This window comes from Pseudonaja textilis, chromosome 5, assembly GCF_049901715.1.
Source record: "Pseudonaja textilis isolate UNSWEBS1 chromosome 5, rPseTex1.2, whole genome shotgun sequence".
In the NCBI taxonomy this organism is placed as follows: domain Eukaryota; kingdom Metazoa; phylum Chordata; class Lepidosauria; order Squamata; family Elapidae; genus Pseudonaja; species Pseudonaja textilis.
This window is the reverse complement of record NC_141994.1, coordinates 53,645,764-53,663,104: the sequence shown is the minus strand read 5'-3', so window position 1 is coordinate 53,663,104 and position 17,341 is coordinate 53,645,764. Positions and strand designations below refer to the sequence as shown.

General features: G+C 36.7%; 2 protein-coding genes across 4 annotated transcripts in view; one reads left to right on the top strand and one right to left on the bottom strand.

Moving 5' to 3' along the window:
• The window catches only part of TDG (thymine DNA glycosylase), a 15,136-nt gene extending 12,591 nt beyond the window's left edge, over positions 1 to 2,545 (top strand). For all 3 annotated transcript variants that reach the window (XM_026726660.2, XM_026726651.2, XM_087934896.1), the window contains exon 10: positions 434 to 2,545. In XM_026726660.2, coding sequence (XP_026582445.1) covers positions 434 to 567 — 134 coding nt within the window. In that variant the 3' untranslated portion in view covers positions 568 to 2,545. The remainder of the gene's footprint in view (positions 1 to 433) is intronic.
• GLT8D2 (glycosyltransferase 8 domain containing 2) lies at positions 2,546 to 17,341 on the bottom strand. The gene is made up of 11 exons (XM_026726672.2): positions 17,197 to 17,341; positions 14,608 to 14,908; positions 13,337 to 13,379; positions 12,164 to 12,262; positions 11,509 to 11,677; positions 8,035 to 8,152; positions 7,061 to 7,145; positions 6,728 to 6,840; positions 5,380 to 5,546; positions 4,738 to 4,850; positions 2,546 to 3,086 (listed from the first exon to the last, which is right to left on the bottom strand). Exons 3-11 carry the CDS (start codon positions 13,353 to 13,355, stop codon positions 2,914 to 2,916), a joined length of 1,056 nt encoding a protein of 351 aa, XP_026582457.1. The 5' UTR covers positions 13,356 to 13,379; positions 14,608 to 14,908; positions 17,197 to 17,341; the 3' UTR covers positions 2,546 to 2,913.

The window sequence follows — 17,341 nt, the reverse complement described above, 5'->3', positions numbered from 1 at the left end:
GGGTATTACTTTAGTACAAAGGGCGGTTCAAAGTTTTCTTGTGTTGGAAATACAGAAAGCAAGTACAAGAGATTTGGCTTTTGAAGCCAACACCACCTCTAGTCCTGTTTCTTCTCTACAGTGAGGGAATGAGAAAGACTGCAAAACTATCCTCAAGCAGAGAGAGAAGGAATCTTGGATTTCCTCTTGGAGCCTTCTTTCAGCACAGTCTTTGAGGCCTGAAATTGTGTCCTAGAAAGCTAGAAGATTTGTGTAGGTTTTCTTTTTAATCCCTAAATATAAAAATGCATTTGGAACTCACTATAAACACATGAACAGCATAAATGCTGTAAAATATATGCTTCCATATTCTTCGTGTATTTTGCATGTAGTTGTGCTTCTTTCTCCTCTCTTTAATTTTAATAGCAATTGATGTAGGTTTCTTTTTATGCAGTAACCAACGTGGAATACAGCAATGGTTCTTCTGTTGGTGATGTGCCTAATGGACAGTGGATGATGCAAACTTTCACAGATCAGATTCCTGAATTTAGCCTCTCAAGAGCACAAGAAGGAAGAGTCAGTACTTAGAATCAACTCTATATTCTACAGTCATTTTTTTAATGCAGTGGTCAAGAATGGTACCTCAGTTCCCCAACTGAAGCATTTAATAGCATTGTACCTCTTAGTTTTTGTTAGGATGAGTCATTTTTGGTAGATGAATTAGATTTATTTAAAGAAGTGTCCTTTGTTAGAGAAAATACTTCTCTCACCGTTCTTTTTTTTTGTAGAAAGTTTTATAGCTAAAACTATTTCATTTTGCAGTTTTAGCCAAGTGATATCTGGTTTGTGATGTCCAATGTCTTGTTTTAAATCCATATTTTGTAAGATACTTTGTGAAGTTATATTTTGAAGATATCCCTTCCTGGGTGTTGGGATATACCCTTTGTGTGCTCATTTATATGAATTAAAGGGCGGAAATGTTGATTTAACAGTTACCAAACAGTAGTATAACAAAATAGTTGAAATACAAGCCTACCCATTCAGAGCAGTAACTCAGACAGAACTCCAGGTTAGTTTACCTCTCTTCCCCCAAAAGGACTAGATTTCTAATTCTCCCTGGGTCTTGTCATTGGTAATCGAATGTGAAAACTGCCTTTTGAAAAATGTGGGGGTTGAGCCACATTTATCCTTAAATTCAAAAATATTTTTCAGGGACCCAATTCTGTATTTTTTATTTCTGTTTACCATTATTTAAGTTGCAGTTCCTCTTTTCCTTCCTCCTACCATTCTGCTTTTAATTCATTCCCAAATTATTTTAGCTGTGAGTTACTACTGGATATGGTGCTGTCTGTAGGCATATGTTGCAACAATTTCAGTTGGATTGCTGGTATCAACAAATGGTTCACTGAGTAAAACCATGCTTTTTTATACAGTTGACATAACTACTTTTGTATTTATCGCTCTAAGTTAGGCTTGGAGAAGGAAAGATAGATGTGAGAACAGGAGTTGCACTATTTTTTGTGACACTCCACTGTTCTGCTTGTGGAGGATATGCACTCTATTAGAATGTTCTGCACGCTGTGCTAAATTTGCAATGCAACAGATTGTGACCATTGTCTTTTTAAAAAAAGAGTTCCTACTGAGAATGTTTGCGCTATCTATGCCTTCTTTTCTCCTCCAGCCTGCTTTCTCCTTGAGGGGTAGAGATAAAAGCAATAAAAGAAGTAAACAGAGTTTTTCAGAATCTATTGGTTAGGTGCTTTAGATACTTGAATTATGTACCAGAACTCTATTTCAATGTGTATATAATTTAGATTATCTAACTACTTCACAAATAGCTGGAAATGTTTAAAATGTTTTATTGGCATTAGGAAGTAGGGTTGTGTGGATCAATTTAAAGTCAAACCATAGTTTGCTAATCACTTTGGAACTTTTCCAGAGTGTTTTGATTTCTTGCTCATTAAAAGATGAGCGTTTTTATGACCTGCCACAAAATGTACATTAATCCTCCAAGCCAATTCTTTTGTGTATCTAGTTCTGATCATGTTGGTTAGTCTCTGTGGAAACTCCATGTCAGTAATCTAGTGAAATCATTTGTAGCACAATCTTATGCATGTTTATTCAAATTGAGCTCCACATTATTCAACAAGGTTTACTTCCTAGTAAGTGTGCTTAAGACTGCACACTTATGTGTCACTGTTTACATGGATACTTTTTTGCAAGTGCTTGAAGTGCCTTGCATCAGGGATCTGAAACACTTTTTTAAACAGAATTATCTTGCTGCAGATCATGCATAGCTCACTATTATGATGTGAAAAGGGGATGACTTGTTTTGAAAGAAACATCCGGGTTGATGAGATATGAGTACACATCAGTTCTAGAATACGGTGCTTTAAAATATATTTAATATGTCTGATCTGCCTTTTTTTTTTTTTGCAAAAAAAAATTCTTATAATATTTTCTGGTGCTTTATTGTAACATTGTTTAAAAGTCAATGATTAATTGTATTGGTGTTGTTACAACAAAGCAATCTTAAATTATTTGAAATAAAATAATGGATGCTTAATTTTATTTGGCTTAATTTTATATATGGAAGATGTACTTACGACAAAAAAAATATTCAGAAGTATTACAAACAGTATTTTAGTAAGTTATTTACAGAATTATTTAAATAGAGACCTTGGCATTATAATGATTGTTTCCCGTAAAGAAAGTTTCAGTTTCAGCTCCTGCTAAAAAGATGATAGTGTGCATACTTTGTGGCCTCATTGCACTTGTGGTAAAGTTTCATTTTGATGCTTATACATCGTAAGATTCAGTTACAACCTTATACAGAAGAGTTGTGCTCACTATAAGAGGTAAATCCCATCACAAAACATATAACCATGATCATGCTGAAAACTGTTCCTGGTGTCTTAAAGATAAATGGCATAATTAGCTGTTAGGGCGGATCAGTTTAAAAGTTCCTGAAGGGTCAGGAACAAACCATTTTTCCCAAAAGTCAATGTGTCCACTAGGGTAGCCCCAAGGCTTATATCTCCCGTTCCAATGAAGCAACTTGGCCTCCTGAAGAAAATGCTCCGAGTATCTAGCATCAGGACTCCAGCCTATTTGGGGGGGAGGAGGAGGAAGACAAGTAAGATTAGTTTTTACCCCCAAAATTATTAAACTTAACAAAATTGTATGTAGATGGCATTTAGTTAAATGTGTTCAATGCTAAACTAGGTTTGTTTACCCTGATCTAAGTTATGTTGAATTCAGTGTACTTTGGGATCAGTAAGCATAGGAGTAAATACAGGTGGAGGGAATCTACCTATATTCACGTGATGTGTGAGCTGGGCAGCTCTACTGTATTTTTCGGAGTATAAGATGCACTCCCCCCCAAAAAAAAAAAAAGTGGTTGGAAATGTCTGTTTGTCTTATACAGCAAATACAGGCCCTCCACGGCGTCCAGAAGCAAGAGGCGGGGAAAGCCCTTGGAAGCCTAACACAAGCGTAGAGCCACCTGTCCTGGGCCTCCCAAGGCCTCCCCCATCCTCCAAGAAGTCCTGTGCTCTGCTTCCCGTTCCTTGGGTGCCCATAGGCCTTTTCCCACATCTACCGGGTCTCCATAGGCACGATTCGCATCCCATCAGGCCAAACACCCTCCTCACTTAGCTTTTGAAGAGCTCCGAGGCCTTCAAGAAGACTGAAACAGATTGCTTCATTGTGCTGACATAATTCCATGGTGTTTCCACTGGCTGAATTGCATTTTGATATTCTACCGCTTCTGGAATAGCGCCATGTGGCCCTGCAATAATGTGATCCCTTTCGCTCCCTTAATGTGATTTGCACAGTGCTGCATAAAATTTCTGCAGCTTTCAGAATTTTCTGCAGCGCTGTGCAAACCTCATTAGGTCTGCAAAATGGGCCACTTTGTTCCCAGGCTGCATGGCAGAGACCCAGGAGCTACCGCCATTATGTTCCACCCAAAACATGGCAGCCACTTCGGAGTGACTACCACATGACACAGGGCAATCTGCTTTGCTTTGCTGCCCTACTGGGGTCTCAATAGCCCCGAAGAAGCATTCTGCAACATTCAGAATCTTCTGCAACACTGCAGATCATTCTAAGGCAACAAAACAAAGCAGTTGGCTGACAGCTACCATTTTTCCCCACCCACAAGCAGGCAGGACAAAATGGCCGTATTCAGGTTGCCACCACATGGCTCAGGAACACAGGGCCAACCCTCCTTTCCCAACATGAGGTCTGGAGAGCTTCAGAAGATAAGTTTGGTGCATGATGGACATGCGGGGAGCAGGATAGAAGGTAGGCACTGCAGCATCCCCATGGTCAGTCATAAGATTGACCACAGGGGCGCTGCAACTATTGTAATTTTGAAACAAGACATAAACAATGTGAGAGCATCTGTTGTAACTTTAATTGTTCGTTAAACAATATGTAATATATTGAGGACTACCTGTAACCTTATTCCACTGTTGTCTTGTAGCAACTGATGTGTCTATATACTAAAGTACACAAAGTACATTGTGTACTTTTATAAAAGTGGCACAATTTACTAGTTGCAATACTATGCTGAATGTTATATATGTAAAGTGCAGCAACAGAATATACCTGATCATAAACATTCAGTTGAAGATATCTAGCATTTTAATTCTTAAACTAAACGATATCACAATGCAAACTTTTTTAAAAAAATACTTTAATATCATCAAAGAATACAAGATAAAAACATGCTTTATCAGAAGCAAATTTTACCTAAATGTCGAACATGCCACAAAGGATTAATAGATGTATATCTTCCATGGAAAACAATGAGCATTGGAGAAGTGGCCACACCTCCTGCAAGGGTACTGCTATATAGATTTTCTCTGAAAAAAGTTTTTTAGATTGTCAAATGGGAGGAAGATTTATTTTTAAAATGGCTGTTTTACTAAATGGGGATGCAGCAAATAAAGCAAAATACAATTCAACTAGAACTGTAGAGAAGTGGAACACAATTTGAAGCTCAGTACAGTAGGCGACTGGGCCAATCAGGCACCTTCACACTTTCCGTTTTAGGTAAGCTCAACTTCTTTAGCTTAAAAATTGGCTTTTTTGTTTTTAATCTGAGTAGAAACTGATCAGACTATTGGTTTTCTAAACTAAATACAATTACGTCCTTCAAAAATATGCAAAATTGATCATATACTTAGTTCAAACACTAATATAATACTGTAGTAGTAAGAATGACTTTTGAATTAGCACATATTAAACACATTCCAGAGAGTTTTGATATCACATTAGTCTTTGTGGTGGGAGTCTGTTCATAGAGCAGGACAAAATAAATATGGCATGCATTTTTACAAGCCTCACCTATATATTACAAAATAAACTCAATAGCAATAAATTGGTACATACGCTACATTTTTCTGCATCCATTTTTCTAACTGCTTTGTGATGCGTTGGTGCTTCCATTCTGTCATGTTGGCCACAATGACACCAGGATTAAATGTGCAGGTGCTGGGACTTATACCAAGATCTCGTATTGTTTGCTTTCGATAGTCCAGGAAGCCCATGTAAGTGTTCTAGGGAAGAAAGGAATATATGAAATCTCAAAACTATGTGTGCACAATTGGTAGGAGCTATGGGGACAGAGATGAAATGCCTTTTACTATTTGAGGCACTACACCAAATATGGGCTAAGAATTAAAAGATGTAGCCAGGACAAAAATCTATTTTGATTTAATCAGGTTATGTTTAAATGTTACGCAGCTTATATTACTTCCATGTATTTAGTTTCACTTTTCAATAACAAGTATATTAAGATTTGCTGGCAACTTTGGGAGGAGTATGTGGGCCCAGATCCAATCATTTCTATTTAGTATTCAGAAGAGCAGTTAGAGCAGAGATACAGATAAATAACAGATAACAGATAATCACAGTTGGAAGGGACCTTGTAGGTCATCTAGTCCAACTCCCTACCCAAGCGGGAGACCCTACACCATTTTGGACAGACGGGAATCCAATATCTTTTTGAAAGTTAATTATGCTTATGCTCAATTTGTCTCCCAGAGTTTCTCTCCCAGAGAAATAGAGGGCACATCCATGGAGACAGTTACTGATCATCCACAGCAAAGAGATTTGAATATTTAATACCTTTAATAGTACATAGAATATGTTGCCTGGCTGAAATGATCCTATAAAATGTGATGGTTTCAAAAGTCTGATTTATTTATGAAGTCTGTGTCAGTATTCTCCTTGATGATGTGTTCCTAACCTGGTTCTTCCAATGGTACTGAAGGCCCTAGTCTGTTTTAAATTGAGGGGAGACGTTTACATTTATAAACCTTCAAAAGCAGGCAGCATTCATGAAAAATGTCAAGCCTGTTTATAGAGGTCTTTTCTGTCTCAACTTCCTTCCCTTATAGTATTAATGAAGCACAAAACAAAACAAATTAACTTTGTTACACTACTGCACATTCCTGCACTAAAAGTATGTCTCACATTTGACTCTTGTAGAAATCTATGTAGATTTCTGGGAATCACTACAGGAGTTATTCCAAGATTGTTTTATTATTTTTTCACTATCTCAATATATCCTACAGCCTTGTATTCCTGGAGGTCTCTCATCCAAAATATAAGCCAACTCTACTAAACATCTAAGATTAATTTAGGGCTAAGCCTTTTTTAAGAAAGGACAAATATAATCTCCCCACTACCACCATCTAACCAAATAATATATTTTAGAAATGTCTTTTTTTTTTACCTGCATTCCTACACTTCTAACCATTTCATGAGTTGAAGGTAGATCACAGTCATCTGAAAAAGCTGCAGCATGTCCTCGGGTTAACTTCATATCATATAGATCTTGGATGTCTCCTAAAGGAAAAACAAGGCTGTTTCCTCCCTCAGTAAATATTATCAATTGCCTTTATATATTCTGATATAAAACTGAAAAAGCCTCTAGGAATTTCATTATAAGATCCTTACAGCTACTTTCAAACATTCAGATGTATAAGACAGAGCAAAGTTGTAACAATGACAACTATTTTGGAAAGACTGTTATTAGGAAAAAACAGGATTTTTTTCCATAACTTACCTTGTACAATCACATCATCATCAAGATAAATCACTTTTTCATGTTCATGGGTAAGTAGAGGGAGGTAAAATCGAACAAAGTTTAGCTGTTGAATGTTTTAAAAAAAATATTAACAAAGTAGGCAATATAAATTCTTTGTATCTAGTTTACGAGATAGTATTATTTAATGTAAATATCTATCCTTCACACAATAATATGTCTAACCTCCACAACAAATACCCATGTAAGGTGGTGTTATATCCCCTCAGTCTTATTCCCAGATCCCTCAAATTATTTTCAGTTTCTAACTCTTTGGATATACCCTTATTGGCCTTCTCTGAACCTATTTCAGTTTATCTGAATCCTGAAAAAAAGTGCCCTGAACTGTACATACAGTCAAGGTTGGGTCTGACCAATACAAAGTTCGGTGAAATTATTACTTCCTCTGATTTTGCAATTAAATGTTTAGTGTGTAGTAGTCTAAGCTGCCATTTTATTTTTAGCAGTCATATCAATACTGAAACAGGTTTATAATAGCTACTTTTAGTCACTATGTACAAGTAGGTGGCAATATAAATTTTCTAAATAAATAAAATAAATTATAATGCAAAAACGCCACTGTTGCTTTAAACAGTTGCAATCGGGTGCTCTATTCACTCACGCACATTTTTTATCTTAAATATGAAGTGCCAGCCTAATCCTCTTAGCTCTCTTACTCAATTTTGCTTCATCAGCAAATTTGATTAGCATTTCTTCCACCCCATCCCAGTGTGTAGTAAAACGTGAAGAATACATTGCTAGAACTAGGATTTGTAGCATGTTTTTAAAATTTATAATTTTTCCTTATTAGCACATTTAAAATTAAATGTGAATTGTTAGAAATCTCTGGGACTATATACAAGACTGGATTAGTATAAGCAGTTCTGGAACTTCAAATTATGCACCTCCCTTCTTTCATATGTTCATCTTATATAAAGGAAGTTTTGCATACTCACAGGCTGAAGTAATTCAGGACGTGTTGCGTCTGGTCTGATTTTCCCTTTAAGCACCATAGGATTGAATTCCACAATTTTAAACTTGATATCTTTCACTATAGAGTTTTCAATCCACTGCCTGAAATGCAGAACAAAATAGAAGCATGTTAGATTTATAAAGCAATAAATATAGAGCGGTAAATAGTTGCTCTATTCTTTCATTTCATAAACCATATTCTGAGCATTATAGCTTACCTCTAACCGAATATTGGTCACAGCCTAAGTAGCAAATTGTACGTTGTTATTATTAACACTATAAAATGAGAGGTTTTTCTGAATACTATACTTTATATGACATTCGTTAATCATTTAATGTTTCTTAAGTTTACTAAGATAAACTTTCCATAAGATAAATTTTTCATATGCAATTTAAATTGGCCAAATAGCAACATTCTGCACTTGTTCTAATTGTTTATTAGTGCATTAAATTTTAGAAATCATTTTGAATTGTGTAATTATATACGCTAGCATCTGAAATATGGTAATGACCTAACAACTTCATGTTCTTCAGCTAAAAAGAAGGCTTCCAGATGGATGACGCCTTGAGCTAGGGATCAAATAACACAGTGCAGCTGTTCAGTTTTCCCATCCCAAACTGATGTTTACAGTACTGCATAGAAAGACAAAAGACAGAAAAAGTGGGCTGGTTACAGAGAGGAGCAGCTTTTTAGTGAGGTCTTAACTTTTAATTTAAGTTACTTTTATTTAGTTTTAATTATTGTATTTAGTGGCCTTAATTAGTAATTTTAGTGTTTGGTATCAGTAATTCTAGTATTTAGGTTAACTAGTGTCTTAAAGCCTTGGAATTCAATAGTCTCAAACATCGATTTATGATACAAGGGAATTGTAGCTTCAAAGCTGTACCAAAAAACAAATTTGAAAAGAAAGAGCAAAGGGAAGAATAAATCTTGAGTTTTTGCCAGGAGAAAATTCCAGTTATTCAATACAAGGCTCTGATAATTTCTTGGCAGCTTCCATTCCAAGGATGGTTACAAATTAAAGACATAGTTGGTAAAATTCTGTAAATATAGGAGAATAATTACACAACAAAGCCTTACTAAAAGCGCTCTTTCCAGATACGGCTTTATAGAATTTTACAAACACTTTTTTTTATAATGCCCCTATTGGTTGCCACCATTTTTCTCCTGCTTTTTGTTTGTAGAAAAATAATGTATAAGGAAAGAGAATGCTGTAATACTGTATATTTGGGTGAACTAGTCCAGGTGGCCTCTGTTTGGAAGCACTCTTAAGAGAGTCCTCCACTATTATTTTCTACCTAATCAGTCCATGTCCTCCACTGGCCCATCTGTGCTAAACCTATACTTCTGCCCAATTATAATTATCCTGACACTGGTTCATCACAGCAGATCAATTTATTTATTTAATTTATATTGCCACCTATTCGCCCATGGCGACTCAAGGCGGCTTACACAATGTAAAAACCATATTTAAAACAAAAAATAAAGATAAAAAACAATAAAAACTAACAAAAAGAATCAAATAAATTAATAAAGTACAATAGAACAAAATCTGGAAAAATAATAATTAAAAAAAATCACCTCCCACCCCCCGCCCCGATGACAGCAGATCACACTAGCCATTTGATGGGCTCCCTCCCACTCTGGGTTCCCCAGGCCTGTTGGCAAAACCAGATCTTCAGTGCCTTTCAGAAGAGTGCCAGAGTGGGGGCCATTCTAATCTCTGGGGGAATGACATTCCAGAAGGAGGGAGCCACCATGGTGAAGGCCCGTCTCCTGGGTCCAACCGGGTATATCTTCCTCAGGGATGGGACCTGCAACATTCCCTGCCTCTCCGCTCTAATGGATTGGGTAGATGGGACCGGCAAGAAACGTTCCCTCAGATAACCCGGTCCCAAGCTATGAAGGGCTTTAAAGGTGACAACCAGCACCTTTAATTGCACCCAGAAGCTAATCGGCAACGAATGCAGCTCCTGCAGGAGAGGTGACATATATGCACATCAGGGTCTGCACAAAACCATGCAGGCTGCTGCATTTTGCACCAACTGGAACTTCCAGATGTTCTTCAAGGACAGCCCCATGTAGAGTGTGTTGCAATAATAAAGATGGGAAGTGACCAGGGCATGAGTGACTGTGAGTAGGGACTGTTGGTCTAGGAAAGGGCGTAACTGGTACACCACCCGCAGTTGTGCAAAGGCCCTCCTGGCCATGACCGCCACCTGCTCTTCAAGCAGGAGTTGTGAGTCCAGGAAAACCCCTAGATTATGCACAGGGTCTGTTTGGGATAGTGCTACCCCATCCAAGACCAAAGGTGGCAATTCTCCCTGAGCCAACGAACCCCAAACACAGAGCCACTCGGTCTTGCAAGGGTTTAGTTTCAACCCGTTGCTCCCCATCCAGTCCTTACAGCCTCCAGGCACTGCAAAAGGGAGAACACAGCAACACTGAATTCATCACAGGCCAAGACATACAACTGAGTATCATCATCATATTGGTGATACCTCAGTCCATGGTGACAGATGATCTCACCCAGTGGCTTCATATAAATATTGAACAGGAGCGGAGAGAGTACCGAGCCCTGTGGAACTCCGTAAAGCAGGGGCGAGGGATGGATCTCTCCCCTCCTATCAACACTGACTGAAAGGGGCTGCAGAGGAAGGAAGTGAACCAAGACAGCACAAGGTCTCCTACTCCCATCTCCCAAAGCCTCCCCAGGAGAGTCCCATGGTCAATGGTATCAAAAGCCGCCGAGAGGTCAAGTAGAGCAAGGATGGATGAATTACCCCCATCCCACTCCTGCCAGAGATCGTCCAAAGTGCGACCAATGCCATTTCTGTCCCAAATCCAGGCCTGAATCCTGACTGGTAGGGGTCGAGATAATCCGTTTCATCCAGAAACCTCTGGAGCTGCTGCGCAACCACCTTCTCAACCACCTTCTCCAAAAAAGGGAAGATTAGAGACAGGTCGGAAATTATCTAACCGGGTAGAGTCCAGCGATGTTTTCTTAAGAAGAGGGCAGACCACAGCCTCCTTAAGGTGCTGGGGCACTTTAATTATTAATTTAATTAATTAATTTAATAATTCTTGGCATTATGATACCCAATGAAGATTTTTACCTTAATAATTTTGCTGTTTGGTTTTATGTTGTCTTATTGGTATTATTATCCATTACAGTGTTTCTCAAATCATGACAACTTTAAGATGTGTGGACTTCAACTCTCAGATGTTGGCTGAGGAACTTCTAACTGGAGAATTCTGGGAACTGAAGTCCACGCATCTTAAAGTTGCCAAGGCTGAAAAACACTGTAATTTGTTTTAATGGGCTGATAGATTGCCCAGTGCATTATTTTATTGCAAAAAAATAGATCAATATGTGGTATTCATTCAGGATCATAGATTTCCCTGAATAAAGGATTACACTATCACTCACTTATATTATAGCACTGTGTGATTTCACCTGATATGTGGAATGCTGCTCTTTATCCCAACTATGTAGAACAAGACATTCGAATCCGTGTTGGTATAAATGCTGTTGATTGCAGCTATTGTTGCTCCCATTCTGCCTGCAGCAGCACATAGCACAACTGGAATTTCTTCTTCCAGCTCTTCTACGCTCTCCAAATCAACTAATAGTGGGAGTAAGTAATAGCAGTGAGAGTAGTAACAGCAGGAGAAGAAACATGAATTATCATATATATTATTTAGAGATGAGAATTCGAGAGGAGAGGATTGAAAGCTAATGTACTTCTAACTCTGTTAATTACTTTGAATGGTCCTGTATTTCTTATGAAAGCTCACTTATCTATTCCTAGTTTCATATTCCTTCTGTTATAGCTACCCCACCCCATGGATTTTACATGCAGCATTTTCTGATACAAGCCTTTCTCAACCAGTTGTAGGCACTACATGTGCCATAATTCTCAGTCTGCAGAGTCAGTGGCCATCAAGATGTACAAAATGTTCAGAGGCATAACTAAAAGAAAGAGAGCCAAAGTAGTCTATTTACAAGGCTTTTTCTGTTCTAGTTTGAAATGTAACTTTAATATGAGCTATGCTATCTACAAAGCATATGCAATCTCAGTAACATAAAAAAAATAAAAATAGGTGCTTACTGGATTCATTATTCAGAATAGCAGATGGCATCTTTTGAACTTTATTGTACAGAATAACACAGAGAGTCAAAACAAGAAGGAATAGTAGGATCTGATTAACTGAAACATAAAAAAGCTGTTCAATCAATCACATATACACAATCTGCAGCACAAATATTTTCATTGGTATGCCCCATGACTAATTAATAAATGTAATTGGATTTTAACTTTATATCTTAACTGCATGATTTATTATGTACACTTTGGTGCAAATACTGTATTCATTTCAGTGAATCTCTGACCTGAAGTAAATCTCTACATGTTACAAACTTAAATATTTCCTATGAAACTATTTCTATTCATATATAAGTACTATGGGATTAAATGAAAGCCAAAAGTGAGAGGTTAGCGCTACCTAAGTTAGAGCTCTTTACACAGTTTACCATCATACAAATATCATCTGATTGTAATTTTGTCATAGAACTTTAAGGACGAGGACAGTTTGAATTTGGTTCACAAATCTCACTAATTCCACTAGAATTATTAATAGATCTCTGTTTTTAAAAAATACTAAATTGGTTACAAGTCTTAACATGTACACTTTTTTAATCCCTGCACTACTTTTTAGCAGAAAATGAAATGCCACCTTGCCCAAAGTGTTGAATTAAAATTCTAAATAATCCCATTGGAAGCAGGGTGCCTGTGTCTTACAAACAGTTTTACTTCCATACAGAATTTTAAATGGTATCAGAAAAACAGTTGCCAGACATCAAAGGTAAGTGAATGGGAAATGGCTTCTGTTCAACAATTGCATCTCTGTAGCTTTGTACCTATGTGGCTATTTTGACAACAAGTAACAATGGTGAGAGATAAGGAAAAGGATCTTCACATTCTGTCTTTAAGTTTTTCTCTCACATGGCCCATTGTTAGTTAAATGGGTCTCTGTGTTTAAATATATCCATTTAACTAACTTCTTGTCGCACTTTTTCTTGGGCTTTTCTCTCTGCAAAATGTAGTTTAGATAAAACTACTTTCTATGTTTGCGTGTCCTAATAAATCTACTTTTACTACAAATGCAGATACATTGTAATAATGCACGTTATGTAATATATATTAGTATTCATAATGAACTCATTAGGTATTATGTAATGTTTATTAGCACTATTACACTATTTTTTTCTGAAGATGTCTTACTTTTTCGTAATAAAGCCATATGGCCCTTTCATTTGGTTGCAACCTGCAGATGAAATAAGAGGGGAAAAAATCAGAAAATTGAAACACAACAAAAATATCAAATCTATGTATACTGAGATCTCTACAGGTCCAGGTTAAATATGTTTGAGCCTGAAATGTGTAAAGAAAGTTTGAAGAGATGCGGTTTCTTCCTTATTGCACTCCACCATCTTTTATTCAATATTTTCTACTTTTGTTTCTCTCTCTTCAACAATTAACAACTAACAATGAAGAAACAAGTGTATATATTCTGTCTGCTAACTGCTATAGGTACAGATACATCTACATAAATGAAGAGCTGTCTCTCACCGTTCTTTATGCCAATCTATTTCAACCTTGACAAATTTAAGATGTGTGGACTTCAACTCCCAGAATTCTCCAGCCAGCATAGACATCTTAAAGTTGCTAAGGTTGAGAAACACTCTTTTATACTATAAAATACTGTAAATAGCAAACTTTAACTTTTTCCCCTGTTTATAGTACTCTGCCTCAATATCTTAGGAAAAATAACCAAGTTTGTACTTAAATAAATTTCAGTGTTCTACCTAGCATAATACAATACTTTACTAGTAAAGTAAAGAAAGGCTAAGCAGTATGACATTATTTTGCCATAGTATTAGCAAGAATATAATGACAATTATGAAAATTAAATGCAGGCCATTATCATAATGGTGATTTTAACCTAAACATTTTTATAATTCCATATTGTCATCTAAGTAATACTGTTAAATCTTGTCATATTTTTTATGTTTTGTAACAACCTAAGAAATTACATATATTTAATAATAAATCTATTAAGTAATATATGTAATAATATTAAACGACAAGTACAGAGATTAGGAACTATTCTCAATATGGCAAACATACTCATAATCATTCATTCCAAAAGCAAAGAATTCTTTCACTTCTGTTACACATAAGACACATGTTTTTGCTTTTCAACCATAATGCAAAGTTCAAATGCAAATCAAAGTTAATGCAAAATTTTCTGTAAATGGATAATAATTATATCTATACCTAGAAATTTCTAATGCCCACTTTTACTTAATTAATGAAAAGAATTTAAGAACAAAACTAGAATTTTTATTTTCGAACATGAGATCATATCAGCTCAGTACTTTGCTGACATTTCGATACTTGGGATATTTTTCTAAAGGCTGACAAACTCTAAACACAATAGTAAGAAAAGAAAACTGTACGTACTCCATTTCCAATAGAATTAAAAGTTTTACCTTTCAAGGCGGCAGCAGAGCAATTATGGGTTTTTCTCCGGAAAAATAACTTCAAGCAAGCAGTTGCTGTGGGTAGCTGGCTGATTCAGTGTAATAAACATTCATGTTATAACCACTTTTCTCCTGGGATTCCCACTGAAATCCTACATGTGAGATACTTCAAGGTTCTTTTCAGTTTCTTCAAAATTAATCTGAGGCAGAATTGTTTTTAAAAAATATCTTCGGTGTTTTACTTGGAAATTACTTTTTTCCTTTCTCTCTCCGTGATTACGGAACTGTACAGAATTCAGACTTGGGCCTGCTGGAATGAGAGAGCTATATAAGTAAACTGCTTCCAGATGTAGTGAATAAGGCAGCAGCAGAATTGCTGAACTTTCCTCCTCCCACCCTAGTTGTTCTTCATCAGAAAGAAAATTCCAGAGATTGGGGGGGTGGGGGGGGAGAGATTTTAGGAAGAGCTCAAGTTTAGATTTTTTTTTTAATGTTGTGTATATTTTGGATCATCGTGAACAAAGAAACATCTATAAATCTATAAACTTACAAGCATGAGAAATGAGTAAATGTGGAAAAACCCCTATTTTAAATAAAATAATAACCCCAATCTGTGTTTGCATTGAGAAAATAATTACAGATTCTGCATCTTTTAGAAGATTCGGTGCAATGTTCACCCTATAATGTTAAAGCATAGTTGAGGAAAAGTCATACAGAATATATTTTAGCTCTGCACTATGGATATTTCAAGAGGTCACTAACCTACAATCTTTGGGTGGGAAACTCGGGGGGGGGGGCATCGGGGGGGAGGCAGTGTGTCAGTCCAGGCCCCTTTTTACATGTGTCGCATGATGCAGCTAAAAAAGAGATTTAAACATACAATCACAGCCACCATTTTTACTTTTTTTTTATTTCCACCCCCATGCAAATACTTCATGAAAATTACATTTTAAAAAAGAGGTTTAAAAAATCCCGATGACAAAAGCAGTTATCTTACTGCCTTAAATGCTCTGAAAAAACAACTCTTTATGCTGGCCATCTTGAATGAAAACTGATAATTTCTGCAGGAGGAAAAAAGCTGTGTCACAAAAGAGATTTTAAAAAATCAGAAATCTGATAGCAATTTTTCAACTGGCAAATTTTATTAGGCATATACTTCCATAAGAAACATCTTGTTGGAAAAAGTGTCACCCAACTCCTTCTGATGAAGACTAATATGATCATAGACTAACCCAATTCTCCTCCTACAGTTAAAGAGGAACCTAAGAAGAAATTTAATTACAATCAAGGAACCATTTTGCCCAAGGGTTCTAGCTCATGACTATTGATTGCATGAATCTGAATTAAAATACTCCCAACAATTTTTTAATAGAACAGACCTAGAAGAGAAAACTCTCATGACTTCCATGAGAAAGTAAAAGGGGTAGGAAAGTTATGTGAGAAAGCTTTCTAACCACCATGCTGAACAGGACTTTCTTATACATACAGGTATATTTTTACAACTCTGCTTATCATTCTGAACTCACTCTATTAATTCAAATATCTGATTTGGGACACTGTACTAAGAGAAATGTTGTGTAACTTTGCCGTGTCCAGATCAGTTCAAATATTGATATGCTGTAAGCGATTTATCTTGGAGAAAGGTAAAAAATTACAAGTGAAGAAAGTGATGGGGAAACGTGTGTGTGTGCACACACACACACACAACATTAATTATTCTGTTTATTTCTGAGCTCAGTTCAAGATATTTATTGCTTCTCTTGTGCTTCTGTTGTGGTTTTAACAATTAACAAAGCATTGGATTTTAGACTGTGGACTTTTGTGGGAGGTCCATTAATTCAGAAAGACAAGATTAAAATATGCTAATAAATTTAAATAATTTTTTGAAGATATTTAATGGGAAGCTGTATCATTTCAAAGGAATACATAAACATCGGTTCAGTCAATTTGGCCCCCAATATGGACAGGAACTATGGCCTTGCAGTCTGTTTAAAAGCCCAATGTTTAGCATATGTTCCCTAAATTAAGGATCCCTAACCCCCCATGGGCCATGGACCAGGACCAGTCTGTGGCTTGTAAAGAACTGGGCCGTGCAAGCGGCCAGTGAGTGAGCAAAGCTTCATCTGTGCGTGTGTGGGATCTAGGTTGCATGTCAAACAACCATCCCAACCCACATCAGTGGAAGACAATTTTTCTTTCAAAACTGGTTCTTGGTGCCAGAAAAGTTGAAGGCTGCTGCTTTAAATAATATATAGAACAATGTTTGCATTGTATGGTAGTGTGCAGATGCATATGTTAAAGGCACAACTTTGCACTCCCAGGAGACAATCTAGTCTTTAGCTAAAGACATATGATGTTGGCTGGCATCCATCACTAAGGACAGGTCCTTAGGCACAATGTGTGGTGGCATTTTGAGCACCACTTTTTAGACAAGCCAGAACTGTGTGTCTCCCTCAAGGTACAACTTTCTGACAGCTCATCTATCTCCAAGGCTGCATTACACCTATGACACCACTGTTGTGTTAGACAGATGCTAAGGTAAGGGCAAAAAATATACATTGTAGATAGAGTCCAGACTAGATGGATTAGACATATTACCTGTGCTGATATTTGCTTACAGAAATGAGTTCAATCACCCTGGAAACATCTTGATGCAACATGTATTGTACAGCTACTGGAAAACTGTTGCCTTCTGGTGATTGCCTGGGTTTTTGCAACTCAGATTTCATATCTCCGTGTACAT

Coding starts and splice junctions, on each gene's coding strand:
- GLT8D2 (XM_026726672.2), bottom strand. Junction 6,841..7,060: donor TGATGATGTGATTGTACAAG/GTAAGTTATGGA, acceptor TTTTTCCTTTAG/GAGACATCCAAGATCTATAT. Junction 4,851..5,379: donor TGGATGCAGAAAAATGTAGC/GTATGTACCAAT, acceptor AACTTTTTTCAG/AGAAAATCTATATAGCAGTA.